The sequence below is a fragment of the Myxocyprinus asiaticus genome, chromosome 6 (assembly GCF_019703515.2).
Source record: "Myxocyprinus asiaticus isolate MX2 ecotype Aquarium Trade chromosome 6, UBuf_Myxa_2, whole genome shotgun sequence".
Classification (NCBI taxonomy): domain Eukaryota; kingdom Metazoa; phylum Chordata; class Actinopteri; order Cypriniformes; family Catostomidae; genus Myxocyprinus; species Myxocyprinus asiaticus.
This window is the reverse complement of record NC_059349.1, coordinates 54,517,440-54,544,363: the sequence shown is the minus strand read 5'-3', so window position 1 is coordinate 54,544,363 and position 26,924 is coordinate 54,517,440. Positions and strand designations below refer to the sequence as shown.

Here is a 26,924-nt window from a genome sequence, read left to right as displayed (position 1 = left end):
CTCAACAAGCCACGTGATAAGATGCGTGGATTGACGGTCTCAGACGCGGAGGCAACTGAGATTCATCCTCCGCCACCCGGATTGAGGTGAGTCACTACGCCACCACGAGGACTTAGAGCGCATTGGGAATTGGGCATTCCAAATTGGGAAATAAAAAAGAGAAATATTAGTATTATTTGTTAATCAAAATTAACAACTATGTGTTTGTGTTATTGTGGTTTATTTGTAGACTAAATTTGTCTTCCATTGGATAGACCGCAGTATGATCCGTACATTTTAATAGACTGAAACTATTAGTGTTTTATCAGCAAAAAAAGAAGCCAAGCTGATCTTGTTCAACAGGGATTTATTTTTAAAAAAAATATACAAGATTGTTTTAAAGATTTTGAAATGAAGAACATAAATTATGAGTTTTAAGTCTAAATTGTAGAAGGACTGCATGAAAGCTCAAAACATTCATAGTTGCATTTGAATCTCAGATGGACTGAAATGTTTTCACTCTTTTAAAGGTGCTGTAAGCGATTTCAGCTGAGCCGTTGGATTAGCCACGCCCCCTCTTTCCAAAACCCAGCATTCAAAAGAGACCAAATGAGCTTTATTGAGACCGACACGAGCAGAAACGGTTGTTAAAAAAACAACAGCAGCAAAATAGCGCCCTCAACTGGCAACTGTTATGAATAACATGGCATAAAAATGGCATTAAGCCTCAATAATTCGCTGCAACTACAATACTATGAGAACGCGCAAAATGATTGACAGGTCGAAAGCGTCAATGTCCGCTGACACATTTTTAGTGAGTCTAGATCTGTCAGAGAGACCGGTGAGATATCTCACGACACTTATTTCATGAACATCTTTCAGGGAGTAGGAACATTTTTTGCATACTTTTCCATAAACATTTTTTTTTAAATTGCTTACAGCACCTTTAAGTATAAAGTTACAGGCACTGCATGTTAAAAGTAATCTGTATCCATATTGACAGTAAAACAGTTGTTTCCCCATTTGCTTTTCATGCACGAGATCGTAACGAATAATAATCCAACCAGTTAAACAACATCTTTCAGAAAGCCACAGATTTATATTGTCTGGGACTTCCTCCCTTATGAAGAGATTTTATCTCATTTTTGAAAACACTTTAATTGATTTAATTGTTTAATTAAAGCTGCCGCTTTTTCACCAACGTCAAACTCTGAATGAAGACTTGATAAATATTTGCCAAATCACCATCTGAGCAAGAAGCCAAGGTTTCTAAATATCTACCATGAATATTTCATCCCAAAATCAAAAGATTTTTTTAAGTATACTTAACCTCATGCGACCCCACGTCCACATGCGTGGATGTTGTATTTTGGCTTTGCTATACGCAATTTATAATTTAAATTCATTTAAACCGACTGATCTCAGTTCAGGAGAATCTGCGATTTTAGTAAAGGGTTAAACTTTGATAATCATTTTCACACAATAAATATTAAAATGTTTATTTCACTCTTTGTTTAGATGATCATAGTTTTAAACATTTAATAATTGGTATTACAGTTTACGTGTATTTAAGTATGTAATACTTCATTTTCTATGCATTCTATTTTGGGATGAAATGTGACCAGAACATGTTTTTGTGAGTTTCACCTCTATATCTCCACAGCTCAACAGCTTCGGAGGCACAAAATCAAAGCTGCTGAAACGTTCTATTGAAACCATGTAAAAACTCTTAAAAGCCACAAATTTCACATGATTCGCTGGAAGGCATGAGTTATAAAAGGTGCGGAAATAAATTCTTGCTTGCGAGAGCAACAGATACAATTCAAGGTTTTCTCGCATTAACAATGACCTTGATAATATATATATATATATAAAAAACTTTAATTGCAATTGGCTCAAACTCAGCAGACATTCATTACAGTAATATTAACTACAGTACTTTCCCACGACCCCCATTAGACATATAACTCAAAGATTATAGAGGTCAGAATGTACAGTGATCTATATGAACAGTCTTAATTACAGACTATAAAAACTAACCTGAACAAACAAACAAAACCCCAAACGGCAGACGCTTGTATGTGAAAACCCGTGGACCTTGGTCACATTTGTGTGCATTTATATTGATGTTTATGTGGGGGGTGGAGGCAGAGGAGGAAGACCAGCGCTGACCTGAAAACGTGTTTCATCTGATATTCCGTACTGCTCCAGAGGATCCTATAATTATGACAGGAGATCACAAATAATTGTAAAGCATGTTCCGTTATATTCTATATATATCCCTGCAACCATTATTTACCCAATATTAAGGGAGGTGCAAAATAGCACCCTCCTTTGGTATTCGCGGTCATTTTTGACCGGAAGGGTCAGATGTGTAGCCACCTACTGTGTTGTCTGATGACTTGTAACCTAATTTGATATTTTATCACAAGATATGCATTTGGATATACAGGTGCAGGTCATATAATTAGAATATCATCAAAAAGTTGATTTATTTCACTAATTCCATTCAAAAAGTGAAACTTGTATATTATATTCATTCATTACACACAGACTGATATATTTCAAATGTTTATTTCTTTTAATTTTGATGATTATAACTGACAACTAAGGAAAATCCCAAATTCAGTATCTCAGAAAATTAGAATATTACTTAAGACCAATACAAAGAAAGGATTTTTAGAAATCTTGGCCAACTGAAAAGTATGAACATGAAAAGTATGAGCATGTACAGCACTCAATACTTAGTTGGGGCTCCTTTTGCCTGAATTACTGCAGCAATGCGGCGTGGCATGGAGTTGATCAGTCTGTGGCACTGCTCAGGTGTTATGAGAGCCCAGGTTGCTCTGATAGTGGCCTTCAGCTCTTCTGCATTGTTGGGTCTGGCATGTCGCATCTTCCTCTTCACAATACCCCATAGATTTTCTACGGGGTTAAGGTCAGGCGAGTTTGCTGGCCAATTAAGAACAGGGATACCATGGTCCTTAAACCAGATACTGGTTGCTTTGGCACTGTGTGCAGGTGCCAAGTCCTGTTGGAAAATGAAATCTGCATCTCCATAAAGTTGGTCAGCAGCAGGAAGCATGAAGTGCTCTAAAACTTCCTGGTATACGGCTGCGTTGACCTTGGACCTCAGAAAACACAGTGGACCAACACCAGCAGATGACATGGCACACCAAACCATCACTGACTGTGGAAACTTTACACTGGACCTCAAGCAACGTGGATTGTGTGCCTCTCCTCTCTTCCTCCAGACTCTGGGACCCTGATTTCCAAAGGAAATGCAAAATTTACTTTCATCAGAGAACATAACTTTGGACCACTCAGCAGCAGTCCAGTCCTTTTTGTCTTTAGCCCAGGCGAGACGCTTCAGACGCTGTCTGTTGTTCAAGAGTGGCTTGACACAAGGAATGCGACAGCTGAAACCCATGTCTTGCATATGTCTGTGCATAGTGGTTCTCCCCCACATTTTTGAATGGGTTTTGTTTCACAATCCTCTCCAGGGTGCGGTTATCCCTATTGCTTGTACACTTTTTTTCTACCACATCTTTTCCTTCCCTTCGCCTCTCTATTAATGTGCTTGGACACAGAGCTCTGTGAACAGCCAGCCTCTTTTGCAATGACCTTTTGTGTCTTGCCCTCCTAGTGCAACGTGTCAATGGTCGTCTTTTGGACAACTGTCAAGTCAGCAGTCTTCCCCATGATTGTGTAGCGTACAGAACTAGACTGAGAGACCATTTAAAGGCCTTTGCAGGTGTTTTGAGTTAATTAGCTGATTAGAGTGTGGCACCAGGTGTCTTCAATATTGAACCTTTTCACAATATTCTAATTTTCTGAGATACTGAATTTGGGATTTTCCTTAGTTGTCAGTTATAATCATCAAAATTAAAAGAAATAAACATTTGAAATATATCAGTCTGTGTGTAATGAATGAATATAATATACAAGTTTCACTTTTTGAATGGAATTAGTGAAATAAATCAACTTTTTGATGATATTCTAATTATATGACCAGCACCTGTATATATAGACATTATCAAACTATTATTTGTTAAAGTTTAGCTGTTTAAAATTGATTTGAAGTGTCAGTTTTTGCAGTTAATGTCATTATGCTTGCAATCAAACCTGACCATGGTGTTACAATGAGAAGACACAGAATAAGCATTTTTCTATTAATAATTTATTTCAAACATAAAAATGTAATAATAATGTCAAGAAAATGAACATCAAGAAACAGAAATATATTCAAATGTCGTTTTTGTAGATAATTTCAGCCTTAGGTGCGCAATATGTTTTTTTATAAAGTTTGACAAAATTCCACTGACTTACATTGATGCAGTCAATATACAACTGATGGCGATTACATCATTGTAATATTTACATAGTGATTTGTGATTGGTTCTTCTTTCTTGCATTATTTGGAGACTGATCTGCATCTATTTAACCATCTATTACCGCCTTAGGCCACGTCCACACTAATCCATTTTCATTTAAAAACTATTTTCAGTTTCCCAACGTCAACGCTTTTTAAAGTTTGCGGTAATGAAGAGCCTTTTTAGGTGAAGGAAAACACCGTTCCAGTCTGGATGAGAGGCGTAAACATTTTCAAATGGAAACGTATTTGTGCAGACATGGCCTTAGTGTTGTGCATATCAGCAAAACTTCAACACTATTCCTGCTGTTTCCTTCAGGAAATGCAAATCGAGTCTAGATTGTTACTTTGTCTTTCTCACCTTGCCAGTCAATCGATGGATTTCAGTGCGGTAGTAGATGAGATTCTTGCGCATGCATTCATAACTGTAACAGAGAATGCAGATTTCATTTATAATACTATACATTACTATAAAACGCACAGAATCACAGGTAAAGTAAGTGCCACACACCTGGATTTAATGATGGCATCAATCCACTCAACACACTGCTGCTCAGAGTCACACTCAAACAAATACTTCCTCTCCGCCTCATCAAGAAACACTAACAAAGAAACACAGTGAGTTGTACAACAAAACTAAGGGTTGTACAATGAATGATGTTGCTCTTACCAATAGAGAACACATGGTCATCTTCTCTCTCCACCCGACACTGTTCTAACAGCAGAGCTCCAATGGGCTGAAAACACAAGCAAATTAAACAGCAGAAATTAAACTCATCGTGAAAGCATTAAGATCCAGATCAGACCGTGTGAGTTGAGTCAAAACTGCTCTCACCTCATCCTCATCAGTGCGAAAATAAAACAGGAAATTAACGATCAGCTTCACTAGACGCTTCTTCACAACTGGTGAGAGAAACAGAAGAGAAAAAAAGTGAAAGTGTTTTAAAATAATTAATAAACAACAGTCTACAGTGAGAGCGAGAGACTAATCTAAACCTGAAATGCTTGCATTAGAAAGAATAAAGCATTTTAGTTTTGTTTGTTGTGTTCAACTGGAACGGCTTCGGTGATTTTAACGAAAGCCTTTTGGTTTTGTTGTGTCACGTCGCAGCAGCTGTGCGAATAATAGGGGGAGCGCTGTAGTCGATTGTACTCCTTAGTAGGGATGTGCGAGGCTAGTCGACTAAACGGTTCTGATGCTGCTAGTCGACACTGGAATTACTAGTCGGTTAATATTTCCCCCCATTAAACTGATCACAATTTTTACACATTTACGTTTGGCTTTATATTTTTACAGAGGCTGCACTTAAATTACTGTCATATTAATGTTACACATTTTAAATAGAATTAATAATACAAATATTATTTAAAAAAAGAGGATATCTGGAGCAGATACGGGAAAATGTCCTCTCGCTAGACAAGCAAACTCAGCAAAGTAGTTGTGAAAGCTGATTAAGACGGCTATTTTCAACGAGGTGCCGACTGCTTAACGTGTTAAACTATCTTTGATTCTGTGTGCACGTCATGTTTAGAATACATTAGGTTTATTGTAGGCTACATCACAGGCCTATATATTTTTTTTTACATCATAACTGTTATGGTTTGACGTTCTTTACCGAACAGCTGTCATATTAGATCAACGGTTAATGCATGACTGCACGTTGTGAAATACGCGCAACTTTTCAGCGCATTTTTTCTCTCTCTCGTAGATTTGGCTTAGTCTACATGTTAATTATTATCAACAATGTTCTGACTGTTTTAATATGTTAAGTAACTTTTATTTGGTGATTTCCATTTAGAACAGGCTTTTAATGGTTGTTCCATTGATCCTGCACTATTCATTCAATTGTTTTCAATAAATATGTCTATTAAATATTCGCTAGTGTTGATTCAGTGAATGCATGTTCTATATTTAATGTAAAATGATCATAATTCACGGCGAGCATGTCGCAGATAAATGCCCCTTTTCAGTGGAATTTAGCATCGGATTTGGAATAGATTAAGTATTTTAAATGGGTCGCATAAACACATTTTTTTACTGCTTTCTGAGTCGTTAGTCGACTAGTCGGTTACAAAACTTCCGTTTAAATGACAGTCAAATTAGTCGTAGCGCACATCCCTACTCCTTAGCCAATATGCTTTATAACACGTAAGAAGCATGATTTGCTGTTTCATTTGACGTCACTGTATGATCGTTTCTACTTAAAGGAATAGTTCACCCTGTTTCTATTTATCAATCTTTTTCTTTTTTTTTTATCCCCTTTTCTCCCCAATTTGGAGTGCCCAATTCGCACTTCTTAGTAGGTCCTCGTGATGGCGTGGTTACCTCAATCCGTGTGGCGGAGGGCAAGTCTCAGTTGCCTCCGCTTCTGAGACCGTCAATCCGCGCGTCTTATCACGTGACTCGTTGTGCATGACACCGCGGAGACTCACAGCATGTGGAGGCTCATGCTACTCTCTACAACTCACCATGCGCCCTATTGAGAGCGACAACCACTAATCACGACCATGAGGAGGTTACCCCATGTGACTCTATCCTCTCTAGCAACCGGGCCAATTTGGTTGCTTAGGAGACCTGGCTGGAGTCACTCAGCACACCCTGGATTCGAACTCGCGACTCCAGGGGTGATAGTCAGCGTCAATACTCGCTGAGCTACCCAGGACCCCTTCGATAGCGGTTCTTAAATCCTAAGATCGATTCCGGTAGAGCACATGCGATTAAATTTTGTGCTATCGGGCCGATGAAACTGCCGTCCGGTGCTTGATACACTTTAAACACATTTGCACGGTGCAGTTGAAGCCTGGTTTTCACGCAAGTGTGGCGCGAGACATCACAGAAGCTCGTGCAAGTGTTACGTTCTGCTCTATTCTAGTGTATTTCTGAAGCGTGCACTTCAACCAGGCTTCCCTTGCTATCAGCGCTCCAGAGATGGGATAGTGCAGAGTTGATCACTTGATATCGCGGCTGCTTACCTTGATATCGTGGTGCAGACTTCTAAACTTAAGACCCATTTGAATTCTAAAAATTACAACTTCAAAGCGCTATCGGGGAACTCAAACCTCTCAAACAGCTGGACAGCCCAAATGTTATATTCAGCACTGACGAGGAAAAAAAGACAACACTTTGCATGTGTCAAAATAACGATTTTTTAAATTACGCATCATCACCCTTGCTTACATTTATCATGATTTTACAGTAGTGACAGTAATTATAGTATTCTGACAGAAATGTTATAGTTTTAAATCATTTACCAGCATTTTTACCAGATATGTCCCAACTCAGTAAAATGCTCTAATGTACAGTCAGAATACAGTAACTAGTCCTATAGAAATAAGGTGTCAATTAAATTAAATCTGAATTCACATAGTATCTTAAAATAAAAATTACGTGTCAAATTCAAAAGGTTCCAGATGCTGAAATTAAGCAAATAGTACAAATAATGCATGTAAACAGTAAACATGTAACAATATATAGATATATAAAATGAAACAAGGGAATGTTAACACTTTTGTTAATCGGCCATGCGAACACGGTTATTTTTTATTTTTTTCTCCACAATTTGGCATGCCCAATTCCCAATTCGCTCTAAGTCCTCGTGGTGGCGTAGTGACTCGCCTCAATCCGGGTGGCGGAGGACGAATCTCAGTTGCCTCCACGTCTGAGACCGTCAATCCGCGCATTTGACGTGGCTTGTTGAGCGCGTTACCGCAGAGACGTAGCGCGCGTGGAGGCTTCACGCTATTCTCCGCAGCAACCACGCCCAACTCACCACGCGCCCCACCGAGAGCGAACCACATTATAGCGACCATGAGGAGGTTACCCCATGTGACTCTACCCAGGCCCCATGAACACGGCTATTTGTACCTTTGTACAGTCTGGCTGTTATGAATTTAACAACGACCGATATATCGGCCAGGCCAATTAGCTAATCGGTCTATCTACATTGGACGTTGTTAAAATCATAACACCGAGACTGTACAAAGGAAAATAAAAAGCACTATAATGTCAATATACAGTATATATTTAATGTATATATACTAATATTAGTCAATAAACAACACATCATAAGATTCACGTCATCAGACTAAAATGTAAACATATTACCGGTAGTCATATTTACACAGCAAGTTATGGGAAATACAATTAACTAATAACTAAATTAACTACGCTTAACTACAATAGTAATTAATGCTCACGCTTTGGTTGTTTTGTGTATTCTTCGTGAGCTGATGGTCATTTCGGCTGCTCTAAAAGCAGCAATTACATTCATTAAGACATTGTATAATATTGTAACTAAGAGCGAAACAACGCAAACATTTGTAACTTCTGAATGAGATGTTTACGGTGCGCGTGTGTACTCGCCGGTCACACATCAGACTCGACAGTGTACGGAGACGAATATTTGTGCTGACCTCAGACCTGCGTGCACCTTTCCTGGGACTTGACATGATCAAAAGCAATTTTTTTAAAAGTGACTTCACTGAAACAGGTCAATAGAACGCAACAATCTGGTTCCGAAAGTAAAAATCCCGTTTAATTCTTCCACAGACTAACTGATTTTCAACGATTATTTACAAACATTTACAGACAACAATGAATGACGCAATTGGATGACGCAATCAGGTCGCTCTCCCTACACCCTCGAACTACATATATATTTGTTTATTATTGCATTAAAATATATTGTTACTATACTTATAACCAACGACCTAAAATCAACTGTTTGATATATTTCGATTACGTCATTCGCAATGCTTCATGGGATTGTAGTTCATTTTCTCAGTAAAGACATTAAGTAAAAAAATGTGTCCAATTTTCAAATAATTTTTTTATTCAAATCAAAGTTTGTAATGTTGTGACTCACCTCGGAGCTGGTTGGTTTAGAACTCTTTTATAAAGGATTTTATAAGATCCGTATTGAAAAAAACAAATTGGGCGAAAAAGTGGGCGGGCACTGTTGCACTCTATTGATAGTTATTTCTAATTGATATTAGGGGGAGGGGCATGCTCTTTCAAAACAGCATTTGATTGGACAAAAATGTGGACACGCCTATTAGTGCAAGATGACATCATTAATATTTTTGGTCTGTTTTACTAAATAAGAACTACTGCGCTTTTTTCATTTAGGAGTACGTTAACATACAGATAACCTCAAAGCATACAGACTTGGACTTAACCAGACAAAACACACATTTTAATTTCATCTGGTCTTTTGTGAACGCCTTCGTTGCGTCGCGCTTGGAAATAGCATCGCTGATTATAATGGGAACGTTCTAGATTTGTTGCGTCATTCGCTCGTTCGTAATGTAGATGATATACAGCGGCTCTTACCGTCTCCTTTCTTCGGGCCTTTCATGCCCAGCTCGGCCGCTCTCTCTGACGGCTGGCGGCTCAGGAACACCAGCTCCTTTTCGTTAAAGCGCATTTTCAGCTCTTGAACGTCAGCTCAGAATCATTAAAGCGCATTTTATCACTTTAAAGCGCAGTTTCCGCAGGCTTTCAGTCCAGCATCGGAGTCTGATCAGACACTACACATCCAAACGATCATACTAATAATCTGGGTAATTTAGATTTTCATATTAATAAACCCTCTGGTTCTGATCTGTCCGCTTCCGTAATGCCAAATGAACTGAGCTAAGTGTCTCACACATGCACATTCAAACACACACTGGAAGCAGCAGCAGGATTCAGGAACTAAACACCATCCGGTCGCTAGAGGGCGCTGATTTACAACCTCTTTTAAAAAATATAATATATATAAAAAAAATTTTTTTTATTGTGTTATGTATTTTTTTTTATTAGTAAATAATTAATAATTTATACAAAAATATTTATAAAAATTTATGATGAAAATGTCTCTTTCATAAAATCTCACAAAGCAAAGTTTATGACTTTATGAGTTATTTTGCACAATATTAAAGATGTTTAGACTAGTAAAACAAATCTAACAATATATCTCTTTTATAAAGATTTTCAATAGTCAATATGTCGTTTTGCCTAAGATGAAAAGAGACATTTAATTTATTCTTGATATAAAGAACAATGTATCTTTATATGTAATGCATCAGTCCCATATTCAACAGTTTATATATATATATATATATATATATATATATATATATATATATATATATATATATATATATATAATACTAAAAAAACAATATTGTTACAAAAGTAACATGGTATTCTTTCCAATAACAGTTTTTTAGGCATTTACCATGGTATTCTTTAAAGTATGTTGGTAAAAGTAGTGTTAACATGTATTTCTATTTATTTTGTTATTTATTAATTTGATCATTATTATTCATGTGTTTGCTGAATAATGTATGGGTGGGGGGAGAAAATTAAATATCACTCATGAAAAAGAGAAAAAGTAAAAAATGAAATGTACAGTGTAATGAGAAATGTATTGAACAGATATACGTTAACGAATAATAACGTTTAAAAATGTAAAATAATAATAAAGTATCTTGGAGTACCACATAAACACTGTGTTATTTAGAGACTGGCAATGATTAAATGAAGATTATATATTAATGTATCGGTATGGTAGTGATGATTCAGTACTATGACCAGTGTAGGGTGTAATGCATTACTAAGTAATTAATTACTGTAATTAATTACTTTTTTAGTAATTTAGTAACTTACCCAACACTGACTATGATATACATAAAAGTATTTTATTTATTTTTTTGTCTCCCCTTTTCTCCCCAATTTGGAATGCCTAATGCGCTCTAAGTCCTCGTGGTGGTGTAGTGACTCGCCTCAATCCGGGTGGCGGAGGATGAATCTCAGTTGCCTCCGCATCTGAGACTGTCAATCTGTGCATCTTATCACGTGGCTTGTTGAGCGCGTTACCGTGGAGACGTAGCGCGCGTGGAGGCTTCACGCTATTCTCCGCAGCATCCACGCACAACTCACCACGTGCCCCACTGAGAGCGAGAACCACATTATAGCGACCACGAGGAGGTTACCCCATGTGACTCTACCCTCCCTAGCAACCGGGCCAGTTTGGTTGCTTAGGAGACCTGGCTGGAGTCACTCAGCACACCCTGGATTCAAACTCGTGACTCCCGGGGTGGTAGTCAGCGTCTTTACTTGTTGAGCTACACAGGCCCCCCACATCAAAGTATTACGGTCTGATATCTTCACTTTACAATGGTACTAACATTGTATTTATTTATTTATTTTTACATTTGTGCAATTTGTTTATTATTATGCAACAACACACAAACATAAAAGTTACAGGGACATACAATTCTTCAAGTTCTTCATGTGCATTATATATATATATATATATATATATATATATATATATATATATATATATATATATATATATATATATATATATATATATATATATATAAACTCAATCTATTTTTCTTTTTAAGCAAAGCAAATACTTTTTTAAACAATATTTACAATATCAATATTAAAAAATAAAATACTTTTTAGTCGTTTTTTTCCTCATTGGTGCTCTATCTTTATAGCAATAAAGTTACGCGTATCAAAATAACAGGAAGTGCGTCACTTCTTACACATGCGCAGTTGCGCACCGGCGGTGGCGGCGGCAAGTGTGATCTGGACGTTTGGGTAAACATGTTTTTAAATGAATTTCCAGAGCAAAATCAGATTTATTTTCACTTTTAAGTGACAGATGTAATGCATTACGATAAGTTTAACTCAGATAGTTCATCCAGAGAACTTTTGTTGAGCTGTGAGCTTGAATTATTCTGCTAAATGAAAGCGAAGATTTGAATTTGAATCAACTCGATGCTTTTTACACAGTAAAACTCTTTTATATTTCATTTAATTCTGTTTCACTTCTATTGGTAAGTGCAGGTAATAGTTGTAGTCATGGCTTTTTATTTAATCCTTTTGTTTTCCAAAAGAAATGTCCCATTTGAGCCTATTTATGACAAAATGGCACAAATATACAGATTATCAAAAGAGATAAAAGTACCAGTACATTAAAAAGTTGCATCCCCCCATTAAAGGGGATTTTGCATTTAATGTTTACACCTGAGGTCCTCTTATAATGTTAAAGATTTTCATGACAGTTTTCCACCCCCATCTCTGGCCTTTTACATACAGAAATCTCAAAAGTACAGCCTGTTTAAATGTACATTAACTCTTATTAGTGACGTCATAGCAATGAAGATTTCTGCATGAGCCATTTTTGCAGCTTTCATTAAATGTTCTTTTTTTGGGATAGGGAAGTAGTTATGAAAGTTACAGTATGTTTTCACAGTGCAATTAACTCTTAATTTCAAAAGAGCAAGAAGGCCGTGTGCATTATGCTCTTTCAGTGTGTTTTTCCTCTCTTGTGATTCCAGGATCTGCAGTGTGAGGGTCAGGATCTGTCATCATGGATTTCCAGCACAGAGCTGGAGGGAAAACGGGCAGCGGTGGCGTCGCCTCTTCGTCCGAGAGCAACCGAGACCGGCGCGAGCGACTGCGACAGCTCGCCTTAGAGACTATAGACATCAATAAAGATCCATACTTCATGAAAAACCATTTGGGCTCATACGAGTGTAAATTGTGTCTCACACTTCACAATAATGAGGTATGATGCTTTCGTGACACTTTATGAACGTTTAATGTGATTTCTCATCGTGTTCACGGCTGTTTCTCTTTTAGGGAAGTTATCTCGCTCACACACAGGGCAAAAAGCACCAGACAAACCTGTAAGTCGCTTTGCAAATAGGAAATTGTCAGGATGGTGTTAAATGTAAGGATACTAGGGATGTATTCTTTTATTTCAGAGCGAGACGAGCCGCAAAGGAAGCGAAGGAAGCTCCAGCACAACCGGCTCCAGAGAAGGTGAAGGTTGAAGTGAAGAAATTTGTCAAGATTGGCCGACCAGGTTATAAAGGTATGTGACATTGGATTTATAACAGTAAAGCACATTTCCCCCCAAATTCCCATTACTGTAATGCAAAATAATAATTATATGTACAGTATTAGAGCTGTCAGAATTAATGCATTAATGCATGTGATTGATTTAAAAAGTTCAACGCGTTAATTTTTCATAATCACGATTAACACATTTACCGTTAATACAGCATAAACCAGCATAAACACTTGTTGGGAGGGCAGAACCTTTGTAATGTGCCTGGAGTCATTACACTGACGGACACCACACACACACAATCACACACACACACACACACACACACACACACACACACCAGTCGTGTCAGTGATCAAATAATAGAGAAAGGATCTCTTAGTGTTATTCGGTGTGTAAAGTATTTTTCAGCCTATGTAAGGTGCATTTTAATTACCACTGAATAGGGTTGCCAAAAGTGTTGCGGTCATGGATCCAAAAATAATAAGCGCAAAAGTAAATAATTAGTGCAGATAAAAAAATAACAAGCGTGAATCTTGTTATAAACGATATAAAATGTAGTTTTATGTTATAAACTTGTTATATATTTAAACATTTAAAATATGCTGCAAAAAAACTACAGAAAAATGAAAGAAAAGTCATCAGAATTGCAAACAAAATCATATTTTCCTTGGTTATATTACTGTTTTTTGTGCTCTGACAATTTTGCGCATACGTTCATTTTTTTTGTGCACTTGCGCTGTATTTTACGCTTGATTTTTCACAACTTGTGAGTAGAGTTTCATGTAAATCAGGGGGCGTTTTGTGTCCCTATTGGTCCACTAGTTCTTGATTGACAGCTCCTCCTCTAGCCAATCATTGGAAGAGGGGCGGTGACATCACTCCAGTGTGACTCCGACGGCTGCTGCTCAGTATTATATTATTTGTGGTTGATAGATACGCTGCTTGTGTCTGTTTTGAGTATTTTCGGCGACTCTAGGAAACAATCTGTTGTACGAGTAGGCCATTACCATAGTCTGTTAACACACGTATCGAGTCAGATGAATTTAGTTAGCAGAGTCTTTAATTTAGGCATTATTTAAGACGTTGTGTTTTGTAGCTTATTGGCTGCACACCTAAAAAAAAAACTAAAATATGGTGTGGATGTTTGATGCATGTTTTTACTAGCTGTACCAATGCAGTCGCAAGTTCAGAACCCAACTTGATCCGCGCCATCTTGTGTAGTGTCTCACAAAATATGTTATTTCTGACAACATTTGGGTCAGTATCAAAATATGTTGACAAACATGTCCCTTGACTTTTTTAGTCATGAAAAAGCTTTCAAATAGCTTATCCTATAAGGTATCATCCTATAACCTAACCTTTAATGATGTGAAATGGCTTGACTCTTGTTTTGCAAATCTTTTAGAAAATATATTTGAAATTGTTAATTGCCTGAAAAAAAATCCTTGTCCCCTTCATCGGGTACACCACTTCTATGACATATATTTAAAACTATCCCATACTAAATTAATTTATCTGTTTGTTAAATTCTTGCTCATATCCTGACCAGTGATGTGTGGTTAAGACCATTAAAAGATTAATGTTTTGCCATTTTGGGTGTGACCCATTTTTATTCGCCCGGGAGTGTATTTGGGAACTACTGCAGTCCTTGTTTGTAATATTTTGGTGCATTTCTATCTTAATACCGTGGAGGGCTTTGTTTGGAAAATGTTAGTAAAGCATTATATTGTTACATATTGTTTTGTTTTCTTTCCTAAGGTGGAAATAAATGCATTTAGTGGATATATAGTGTCAAATTTAAGCATTTTCAAAATCTGCGATTAACTAAAAAAAAAAAAGTAATCGATTGACAGCACTAATATATACACGTGTGTATGTAACTGTAACTATGCAAAATATAATTATTTTAATTTGGGGTAAAATATGATCTGGACATTGTTTTTGTTAGATCCACCTGTTTATATTGTATTTATAGACAATGAATCATCATTATGTCATTAACAAACATTTTTTCTTACCCATAGTAACAAAACAGAGGGATCCAGAGACTGGACAGCAGAGTTTGCTTTTCCAGGTAAATCCAGTCAAGCTTTATTGAGAATCTGAATATTTCTCCATCACCGATAGAAAGTGTTTTCTATGTTGTACACTCCGCTCAGCAGTTCATCTATTAAACTTGTTCTCTCTGTGAAGCGAATAATTATCTATTGAATTCTGATATGCATGCTTTTATTGTCATCCGAAACTCTGTGCCTGCTCTTCAGATTGACTATCCAGAGATAGCGGAAGGCATCGGGCCACGGCATCGCTTCATGTCGGCGTATGAGCAGAGAATCGAACCTCCCGACCGTCGCTGGCAGTACCTGCTGTTTGCAGCTGAGCCATATGAAACCATCTCGTTCAAGGTTTGTCTCCCAGTGTGGGTTTAATACTTCAGATGTGTAGATCCATTAATCGGGACATGTTGCTTAGAAGAAATTGGGAAGGTGAAGTCAGATGCGTTCATCATTACCGAAGTATTGTGTTATGCATGAAAAATAAACCCTTCTTAAAATGGAACCCTCAATTGAACAGCATCTCGGTTAAAGAAAGTTAGTAAATGTCATTGTTTTCATCTGTTGTTATGGGCTCGTTATGGAGTTTTTGAATAACAGGGATGAACAGCAGTGCAACAAAATGTTTGATTTAAAGATAAAACTTGCTAGTTTGGATTTTGGTTTAGACTTTCATGTATTTATCTCATTTGTATCTGTTATGTCTTCAGGTGCCCAGTCGAGAGATTGATAAAGGAGAGACTAGATTTTGGACACATTGGAATAGAGAAACAAAACAGGTGAGAAAATCATTTGTGGGTGAATGTCTGGTTCACATTTCATCTCACAAATCAAGTGTAAAAAATTATATATTGTAAAAAGACATTCAAGTCTCTTTTTAGGACCATTAAGATTTTTGCATCATGCTAACATATTATCCACCCAAATTCTCATTACACTAATGTATGAATTACTCTTCTCGTCTTTTGTAATGTTTTTATTTATTAGGGGTCAAAGCACCGAAGGTTGTATTTTACGGTCGCCAAAATGAGGCTTTATACCAAATTTGGTGAAAATCGGCCACAAGGTGGCACTATAATTAGCTAATTTTCTTTTTTTCTAATAACTTCCGAACCGCAAGGGCTAGAATAAAAAAAATTCAGTTTCTTCTGAATCCATCAGTGTCCCGAAATCATTTGATCGTGTGGATTTCAATTTCCGCAAGAACTTTTCTACCACTTTGATTTTTCGAACTCGTCCTAGGTCGTTTTCCCCATTTGTACAAAATGTTGTATACATCATCAACAGACCCTCCTGACAAAAAGTTGTTCAAAGAATTTTGATTTGTCAAAGCATTTAGAATATATAAGCCTATAATTCTTTGGGTTTGAACTGTAACTACTACTGTGCCTTTATTTGTGTGCACAAAGTCCAAACATGACAACTGAAAACATAAACACGCCAGGATAGTCTGAGGACATGTGCAAAATGTAGGCAGTTTCCTCTTATCAACAGCAAATAAATATATGATTTATTTTAACTGTAAGTGACAGATGAAGGATGTACTACCTATTTTGTCCACTAGATGGAGCACCAAGTTAAGAAATGCCATTAAATCCTCTGACTTTGAGTTATTACTCTTGTTTGTTTTTCTCAAGTTCAGTTTTTCCTATTTTAATTGTCCAGCAATCCAAAAGCTCATTTATGCATTTGAAGTCAAGAATGTCTTACTGATTTTGACCACTAGATGGAGCGCCAAGATTAAAGATCCTTGAAAATCCTCTTTGACTTAGATTTATGCTTTATAATGTGCTGTTGTCCAGCAATCCAAAATCATCATCATCATCTTTTTTTAAAATTTTTTCTACTTCTTTCATTGTCATTATAATTAAATTCAGATTTTGCAAATTGTGATAATCTTTTGAAAGACATTTGACACAAAAACAGCCGTGTCCACATCATCCGCAGGATTTATTATGTCCAATTTAACTATTTTGGCCATGTCCTGACAATACGTGCTTGGACCCCGATGATTGCCGCCTGCGGCTATTTTTATTTATTATTTTATTCCCATTATGATGATTATTAATAGATTCTCAGAGCAGTATAACAAATACAATTATGATGTAATATTTTACAATTTAAATATTTTTTTTTTTCACATTACAGTAATTAAAGTGATAATGGGGGAATTTAATCAGAATTTGGGGACAGAAATGTTAATTGTCCTAAAAAAATAATGTCACAATGCAAAAAAATGTGATATTGAAAAGGTCCTGCACTGCAAAAAATAATTTTCCTGCTAAGTATTTTTGTCTTATTTTCCAGTAAAAAATATCTAATTATACTTAAAACAAGAAACAATATTATTAAAAATGAGAAAAATATATTACGTCTTGTTTTTAGAGAAATTTAACACAATTTAGTGAAGTTTATACTTAAAACAAGAAAAAATGTTGCCAATTGGGTAAGAAAAATATGTTTTTCTTTTGAATATTTTTATTACGTTACTGAAGTTAGATTTCTCTGAAAACAAGACAAAATATCTTGCCATTTTGCCTTTCAAGTAAATGTATCTTCTTTTAAGAATGCCTAGATATTTTTACAGGAAAACGAGAATAATATTTTTGCATTTTGCGTAATTATTTTGACGAGCATCAGGGTGGATGTCAGTACTGTGTTTCTTGTTGTTTTCCAGTTCTTTTTGCAGTTTCACTTTAAGATGGAGAAATCTCTGCCCCCTCCACCCGGTCAAGCGGCATCAGTGGGTGTCAAACGCCCGCCGTCACTCATCACTGGATTTGGGCAACGTCCACCCAGTGACTCTATGCCACCCCCACCACCCGGAGGCATGCCGGGAATGCCCCCTTTGCCCCCCGGTGCCCCTGGCATGCCTCAGATGCCCCCTCCAGGTTCCCTCCCCCCTCACATGAGACCCCCCCTCCCCAGTAATGGACAGACAGGAATGAGCAGTAACTGAACGAGTGTGTCTGTAAATTATTTCTTACAGTTTTATCATGTTTTATAAACCAGCATTGACTTTTTATGCATTTTTATGACCGTTCAGAGAATTAATTTGTCTTTGTAGGGTATCCATACGTGTTTCTTTTGTCAGAGAGGTTTGTCAAAATCTCTCTTGTGGCTCCAGTACAACAGCCCAACTGCACAATATCCAATTGATCTAAAGTACTTTATTATTAAAAGAAAGAAAACCGTCTTTGTGATCCATTTTGATGTGTTCAATTGTTGCATATTTTTTTAATAAAGGATAAAATATCTGTTCATGTTTAAAGAATAAATCCATCAGCTTTAGTGACCTTTATCTGCTTTGTTGGTTTGTCTGTATTATATATAGATATAGAAATTGAATAGGACTTTATTTGGGTAATGTTTAGTCCATTAAGTGTTTGTATTGCAAAAACTGCCAATTTGTTTAAACATTTTAATAATAGTGCCTAAATCTTGCTATATTTTAGATGTTGAATAACAAACATATTAAGGATGCTTTTGGAGCTATATTCCAGACTATTGTAGACCGTGTCTGTTAATTTACTTTAATGTGTTGACGGACGACACCTTTCCAATACAGTGGATGCGCCAATGTATCGCGTTCCATAGGAACTGTTGCTAAAATCGTATAGATATCTATGGCTAAAAAGGGATCTACGTATGTATATCTATGGTGTACACTGGATGCATATCATAACCTGTATCAACAGAAAGTTATAGAATTATTATTGTAACTTTATTGTTGTTAAACAGTGTATAAATGTGGCTGATTATTTAAATAGGTCATAATTAAAATTAATAGAAGATTCCCGTATATGATATTTGTTATGTAAATCACGCAAGAACCCATGTGTGTTATTTCTTTTGCTCCGCCCTTTTCTCCTCATGTTTGTAGGCCTCCTTGCTCGCACACGCTTTTTCAGTGTATCGGATTGAGGTCAGGGCTTTGTGATGGCCACTCCAATACCTTGACTTTGTTGTCCTTAAGTCATTTTGCCACAACTTTGGAGGTATGCTTGAGGTCATTGTCCATTTGGAAGACCCATTTGCGACCGAGCTTTAACTTCCTGGCTGATGTCCTGAGATGTTGCTTCAATATATCCACATAATTTTCCTTCCTCATGATGTCATCTATTTTGTGAAGTGCACCAGTCACTCCTGCAGCAAAGCACCCCCACAACATGATGCTGCCACCCCCATGCTTCACGGTTGGGATGGTGTTCTTCGGCTTGCAAGCCTCACCCTTTTTCCTCCAAACATAACGATGGTCATTATGGCCAAACGGTTCAATTTTGTGTCATCAGACCAGAGGACATTTCTCCAAAAAGTAAGATCTTTGTCCCCATGTGCACTTGCAAACTGTAGTCTGGCTTTTTTATGGTGGTTTTGGAGCAGTGGCTTCTTCCTTGCTGAGCAGCCTTTCAGGTTATGTCGATATAGAACTCGTTTTGCTGTGGATATAGATACTTGTCTACCTGTTTCCTTCAGCATCTTCACAAGGTCCTTTGCTGTTGTTCTGGGATTGATTTGCACTTTTTGCACCAAACTACGTTCATCTCTAGGAGACAGAATGCGTCTCCTTCCTGAGCGGTATGATGGCTGTGTGGTCCCATGATGTTTATACTTGTGTACTATTGTTTGTACAGATGAACGTGGTACCTTCAGGCGTTTGGAAATTGCTCCCAAGGATGAACCAGACTTGTGGAGGTCCACAATATTTTTTCTGAGGTCTTGGCTGATTTCTTTTGCTTTTCTCATGATGTCAAGCAAAGAGGCACTGAGTTTGAAGGTAGGCCTTAAAATACATCCACAGGTACACCTCCAATTCAGTACACCTCCTATCAGAAGCTAATTGGCTAAAGGCTTGACATCATTTTCTGGAATTTTCCAAGCTGCTTAAAGGCACAGTTAACTTAGTGTATGTAAACTTCTGACCCACTGGAATTGTGATATAGTCCATTAAACGTGAAACAATCTGTCTGTAAACAATTACTCGTGTCATGCACAAAGCAGTTGTCCTAAACGACTTGCCAAAACTATAGTTTGCTAATATTAAATCTGTGGAGTGGTTAAAATGAGTTTTAATGACTTCATCCTAAGTGTATGTAAACTTCTTTCTTCAACTGTAGATGCCTCATTAGCTCAAGAGTCGTCCTGAAACACATGAAAGTGAATTGACGTGCGGTCTGCAACAGTCTGGGGTTTTTTCCATGGTACTTTCACATGACTTGATTTGCCAAAAATGTTGCACAATATTCCAGATGATATAAAAATAAAACAAATTAAACTAAACAATGTTAAAATGCTAAAAAATAATCTGATGTTTGATGGTGGAATGAATAAATGGAACAGACGGAAAGGTCATAACCATAAAGGAATCTAGATCCAAAAACATTCATAATATATTTCTTTATTTTACCTTCTGTAAAACGCCCAGAAAAAATAACCCCTAGTTATAATCCCGTGACATGCTGGTAAAAAGCCAGTGAATCTGCACCGTCCAACCCATGAACCCTTTAACTTTCGTTGCTTCTCAAGTTATTCAGTTCTGAAGTGGATGTTGGCCAAGAGAAGACACGCTTCACTTCAGATAAACTGCAGATAATGCTGACTGTTGCGTTTGGACTGATGCATGTGTTTCTCAAGCGGTCGAGTGTTTATTTAGCCATGACATTTTTTTGTTTTTGTTTTCGGTTAAGAAAATGAGAAGTAGCTACACAAGCACGTAATATTGTGATTTGGCCCCCACGTTTCAGAACATGTTTTGCAGAGGGACAAATATAATGTGGACAGATTATCCATATTTGTTATTCATGGTGTAATATAGGATTACAGGCTCGCTAATATCACCAGTTCTGCTGTATTTTGCCAGATATTCCAATCAGTTTCTTCTAATAATCCCAGATACAGTATATGATCATGTTTAAAATGTCCTGCATAATTAATCAGCATTGCCATACATTTTCTGATAGGTCAGTTACATGGCGATAGTGTGTAAATGCAGAAGACACACCCATCTCTGTGATTTCTGCAGATATCGCTTAAGTCCCGTCATGCAAATTGACGGTAAATTTACAGACATCTGCAGTAATAACATACAAACATATGTCCGGTAATCTAATCCCGTCCCTTTAAAATTCCCTTTACTGTATATCCCTTAAATTCACCATGATAACAATAGTTTGTCCACAAAATGCCATATTTACTATAGTATTATTTATCATCTGAACAGTCACATCCTCTTACCCCACGTACAGTATATATTAGGTCTATTATCTTCACTTTTGTAAGAGTTGTCAATTAAAAATAGGAGTTTTTTTTAGATTTTCTCTTCAATTTTAGTTTTGAGAAGTGAGAATGAGAAAGAAAAAATAGAAAAGCGCTAGAATTCTCCTTTTTAAAAAATGAACAATTTCTGTAGCTTTGTTTGTTTTTTACTTTTGCAGAAAAAGAAGACACCTTTATATTTCATAACAGAAATGAACGGAAGGTACATGGATTGAAAAGTCCACCTTTTGCAAGAATCTGATATTAAAATAGGAAATCAGTAAATCCAGTGAGAACTGAATGTCTTATTTATTTCTTTATAGGTTAAAAAGAATTGTTAATGGAACCGTTACAGAACCTGAATTGTTTTGTTAATTTCCTTACATTCAAAAAATTATTTTAAGATTTACACATTCCAATTTCATAATAAAAATTTAACTGAGTAATCTTTAACAAAATAACATAAAAAAAAAAAAGTTTTTTAATTTACATTTGGTTAAAAACTACACAATTCAATTTGATGGAGTGCTATAACAATGTTATAACAAAAAACATTTAAAAAATTTTTTTTTATTTACATTTGGTTAAAAACTACACAATTCAATTTGATGGAGTGCTATAACAATGTTATAACAAAAAATAAAAAATAAATAAATTTGTTTTATTTAAATTTGGTTAAAAACTACACAGTTCAATTTGGAGTTTTATAACAAAATAACATAAAAAAATAAATTTGTTTTATTTTAATTTAGTTAAAAACTGCACAATTTAATTTGATGGAGTGTTATAACCAAATAAACTAAACATTTTAAGTTTTAAATTAGGTTAAACTACACAATTCAATTTGATGGAGTGCTATAACAATGTTATAACAAAATAACATAAAATGTTAAATTTTTTTAAGTTTTATTTTAATTTTGTTAACTACACAGTTCAATTTGATGGAGTGCTATAACAATGTTATAACAAAATAACATTTAAAAAAATACAAATTAAGTTCAATTTGATGGAGTGCTATAACAATTTTATAACAAAATAACATTTAAAAAATAAACATTCTGTTTTATTTTAATTTAGTTAAAAACTACACAGTTCAATTTGATGGAGTGTTATAACAAAATAACACATTTTAAGTTTTAAATTTGGTTAAACTACACAATTCAATTTGATGGATTGCTATAACAATGTTATAACAAAATAACATTTAAAAAAAATGAAACATTTTAAGTTTTATTTTAATTTAGTTAAAAACCACACAATTCAGTTTGGAGATTTGTATGAAATGTAAATGCGTAAATCCTAAAAATAGGTAATTGTTATTTTATTTATTTATTTATTTATTTATTGTACGATTCCCCTCCCTACAGTCTTCAACTCACATTTCATCTCAACAGTCCAAGAGTTCCAGTTTGAATTATCCGTGTCCTGCAGTGACACGGCTTCAGTGCTGTCTGTTTTTTTTTTTTTTTTTTTGTGCCGCACCTGTGCATGTCTGTCATGTGTATATATATGTGTGTTTGTGTGTGTGTGAGACTCACACGTGTCAGCGCTCTTACAGCAGCGTCCCTTTGTGACCACTCGTCTGCGGGTCTCCTGCTCACCTCCATGCAGGTAAGCCTCAATGTTACAGGGGTCAAAGGTAAAACATTCTGAAGGTGCAATGCAAGTGTTTGTGTGCGTCTGATATGTGTGTGATTGCACATTAAACAACTTGGTGTCAAGGTGATTTTTAGTGGATGTATGAAGTCTGACGATCACTTCAAAAGTGTGCTTGTGTTATCTTTCTTTACAATGACAATGTATTTGTTTTATTCTAATGCAACGGCATTCAGGCATCTTAAGAGTGAATTAAGTGTCCAAGTACTTTCTGGGTTCACTATATGAAGCATTTTAAAAAGATCTTTATTCTACCGCAACTGTGTGACTTGTAATATTTATAAATTAAATACACCTGGATTTCTGCAACCTGGAGTTTTATGTGACCACCAGCTTTCAATAATCATCTTTCCATCAGCTGAATTATGGACGAAAGCTTCTATGAGACGTTTGAGGAAGAGCTCGGTAAACCACTGCATGAAGTTCCCCCACCGAAACCTCTGAGTCAGTCACGAACAGGAAGCCGAACAGGTACAAAATTATCTCAAAGATTCTCGCTGTCCTTTGACCTGCTGAAAATACAAAACAACAGGGACACGATGGGCGTGCAAACATGTTTCTACTCTGTATTTCTATATAAAACCTTATTATAAGCATCAGGGGTCAAGATGTCATTGAAACAAATCTCTCTCTCTCTCTCTCTCTCTCTCTCTCTCTCTCTCTCTCTCTCTCTCTGCTAAATTAAGATCAGAGCTGAAAGCATCAACACTATTTGTGGTGTTAAAGTGAACAGTGTGTCTAATAATACAACAGAATGGCCATGACTGACACCAGCACACAAACGGACAACTCCCAGACTGCATGTCTTTATTCTTTACTGTACATACATTATTCTATACTATTTCAATACTGTTATTGGATAAACAATCCTTATTTACAATGCTAACTATATTGCATCTGTCTATCTGCCCATCCGTCTGTCCGTCTATCCATCTATCTGTCTTTTTTAACAATCGATCTGTCTACAGTAGCAAGAAAAAGTATGTGAACCCTTTGGAATTACCTGCATTTACGTATAAATTTGTCTTAATCTGCTTTGATATTTATGGAAGTTACAATAATGAACAAACACAAACTGTTTTAACTAATAACACACATTATTGTATTGGTCTTGTACATTTTGAATACATCATTCAAACATTCAGTGTAGGTTGGAAAAAGTATGTGAACCCCTATGCTAAAGACGTCAACAAAAGCTAATTAGAGTCAGGAGTTGGCAAACCTGGTTTTCAATTAATGAAAAGAGATTGGAGGTGTGGGTTAGGGCTACTTTGGCTTATAAAAAGCACTCAAACATTTTGAGTTTGCAGTTCACAAGAATCGTCTGCTGACGTGGACCATGCCTCACAAAACAAGAGATCTCAGAAGATCTGTCTGTCTAACTGTCTATGTCTATCTATCTGTCCGTCTGTCTAACTGTCTATATGTCTATCTGTCCGTCTGTCTAACTGTCTATATGTCTATCTATCTGTCCATCTATCTGTCTAACTGTCTATGTCTATCTATCTGTCTGTCTGTCTGTCTAACTGTCTATATGTCTATCTATCTGTCCATCTGTCTGTCTAACTGTCTATGTCTATCTATCTGTCCGTCTGTCTGTCTAACTGTCTATATGTCTATCTATCTGTCCGTCTGTCTGTCTAACTGTCTATATGTCTATCTATCTGTCCATCTGTCTGTCTAACTGTCTATGTCTGTCTATCTGTCCGTCTGTCTGTCTAACTGTCTATGTCTATCTATCTGTCCGTCTGTCTGTCTAACTGTCTATATGTCTATCTGTCTAGTCTACCTGTCTGTCTGTCTGTCTGTCTAACTGTCTAACTGTCTATATATCTGTCTATCTGTCTAGTCTACCTGTCTGTCTGTCTGTCTAACTGTCTATATGTCTATCTGTCTGTCTATCTGACTGTCTATCTGTCTGTCTGTCTATCTCTCTGTCTGTCTATCTGTCTATATGTCTGTCTGTCTAGTCTACCTGTCTGTCTATCTATATGTCTGTCTAACTGTCTATATGTCTATCTATCTGTCTGTCTAACGGTCTGTCTGTCTAACTGTCTATATGTCTGTCTATCTGTCTAGTCTACCTGTGTGTCTGTCTAACTGTCTGTGTCTATCTATCTGTCTGTCTAACTGTCTATATGTCTATCTGTCTGTCTGTCTAACTGTCTGTCTATCTGTCTGTCTAACTATCTATCTGTCTAACTGTCTATATGTCTGTCTGTCTAGTCTATATATGCCTGTCTGTCTAACTGTCTATCTGTCTAGTCTACCTGTCTGTCTGTCTAACTGTCTATATGTCTGTCTGTCTGTCTAACTGTCTATCTCTCTGTCTGTCTATCTGTCTGTCTGTCTGTCTAACTGTCTATCTGTCTAACTGTCTGTCTGTATGTCTGTCTGTCTAGTCTACCTGTCTGTCTGTCTGTCTAGTCTATATATGCCTGTCCGTCTGTCTAGTCTATATATCTGTCTCTCTCTGTCTGTCTGTATGTTTGTCTGTCTGTCTGTCTAACTGTCTGTCTGTCTATCTATCTGTCTAGTCTATGTGTCTGTCTGTCTAGTCCATATATCTGTCTATCTGTCTGTGTCTGATCTAACTTTTAATGCCGTGTTGATCTTAGATTATGCAAAGTACATTTAAACTTAAACTTGAACTTCAACAAATTAACTTTCATTTTCTAATTCTTATTCAGACATTAGTGTATGTAACTGATCTGTTGTTGATGTTTATAGAGATGTACGCTCAGCGGAGGGTGCGAGAGGTGAGTGTGACGTCACATGACAGCTGAACATTAAATGACCTCTAACTCACACGTCTACAGTTCCATTGATACACATTCTGCTTTCTACAGGAAGTTCCAGTAGTCCAGCAGGTTACGAAAATGATTCCTCGTGAACATCCGCACTCCAGTGCCAGTTTGTAACCCCGCTCACCTACAAATCCCAAACCTACATACTACTCTTATAAGTGCTGCTGTATATAGTATTTATGTATGTTTTGCCTTCTCTTTGTGTCTCTGTCACTTCAGCATCGTTACGTAAAGCTCTGTCCATTCAGAATCTATCAAAGATTGAGACGCCGTGGGAGGGTGTGACACTGAACAGATGTCTGTTATTAGTCGTAACAATCCTGCTGCTGACCTCCACGTTACAGAGAATAAACGGCAAGTCCATAAATGATTATTTGACCATCACAATCTGCATGTTTAATAGTGTACTGAATAAAGAGAGCTAAATTATTCTGTTCAATTCAGTAATTCGATAGACATTGCTCTTGTTGTTTTCTGAGCGTTTCATTAGACATTTATCCTGTTTTTCATAACTAGTGCCCAACTAATATGGGGGAACACATCCCAACATTCTCTTCTGGTCTTTAAATTACTTAAAGAACAAACTCTAAATGTCAGATGATAATGACTGATTGAATGTTCAGAGGCGCTCAGAGGTCATAAGGAGGTCAGTGAAGATTTCACGGCACTGAATGAGAGACATACGCTGATCAAGAGAGGAAGATTAATGGCACATGAGGTGAGAACAACATCTTTAATTCTCCATTCTATCCAATAACCCCCCGCCAACAAACACAAGACTATGAGCAGTGGTGGTAGTTTATAGATTAGAGATTTGGGCAGGAAATGTGCATTATTCATAGATTTCATGTCAATGAACCTGTCCAAAAACAACTGACTCACTAAAATGAATCGGAGTTCATAACGTTAAATATAAACGAATCATTTTACCAGTTACCTG

At 36.5% G+C, this 26,924-nt stretch overlaps 3 protein-coding genes across 4 annotated transcripts in view; 2 read left to right on the top strand and 1 right to left on the bottom strand.

Annotated features, from left to right (window-relative positions):
- Window positions 1-329: 329 nt before the first annotated feature.
- On the bottom strand, window positions 330-10,041 carry LOC127443055 (pleckstrin homology domain-containing family J member 1-like). Its single transcript, XM_051701538.1, has 6 exons — window positions 9,684-10,041; window positions 5,187-5,254; window positions 5,022-5,088; window positions 4,863-4,953; window positions 4,713-4,776; window positions 330-2,196 (listed from the first exon to the last, which is right to left on the bottom strand). The coding sequence occupies exons 1-6, from the start codon at window positions 9,775-9,777 to the stop codon at window positions 2,110-2,112; spliced, it is 471 nt and encodes a 156-aa protein (XP_051557498.1). The 5' UTR covers window positions 9,778-10,041; the 3' UTR covers window positions 330-2,109.
- A 1,857-nt stretch (window positions 10,042-11,898) lies between these two features.
- On the top strand, window positions 11,899-18,567 carry LOC127443043 (splicing factor 3A subunit 2-like). The gene is made up of 8 exons (XM_051701521.1): window positions 11,899-11,951; window positions 12,695-12,924; window positions 12,999-13,045; window positions 13,124-13,233; window positions 15,237-15,286; window positions 15,477-15,617; window positions 15,977-16,045; window positions 17,944-18,567. The coding sequence occupies exons 2-8, from the start codon at window positions 12,727-12,729 to the stop codon at window positions 18,223-18,225; spliced, it is 897 nt and encodes a 298-aa protein (XP_051557481.1). The 5' UTR covers window positions 11,899-11,951; window positions 12,695-12,726; the 3' UTR covers window positions 18,226-18,567.
- A 4,501-nt stretch (window positions 18,568-23,068) lies between these two features.
- The window catches only part of LOC127443050 (uncharacterized), a 5,608-nt gene continuing 1,752 nt past the window's right edge, over window positions 23,069-26,924 (top strand). Inside the window, exons 1-6 of one of the 2 annotated variants that reach the window (XM_051701529.1) lie at window positions 23,069-23,132; window positions 23,536-23,648; window positions 25,908-25,936; window positions 26,027-26,090; window positions 26,204-26,338; window positions 26,608-26,702. In XM_051701529.1, the coding sequence (XP_051557489.1) occupies window positions 23,543-23,648; window positions 25,908-25,936; window positions 26,027-26,090; window positions 26,204-26,338; window positions 26,608-26,702 (429 nt within the window). In that variant the 5' untranslated portion in view covers window positions 23,069-23,132; window positions 23,536-23,542. Of the gene's footprint in view, window positions 23,133-23,535; window positions 23,649-23,863; window positions 23,997-25,907; window positions 25,937-26,026; window positions 26,091-26,203; window positions 26,339-26,607; window positions 26,703-26,924 lie in introns of those variants that run through there. The other variant, XM_051701530.1, reaches the window with a different exon arrangement.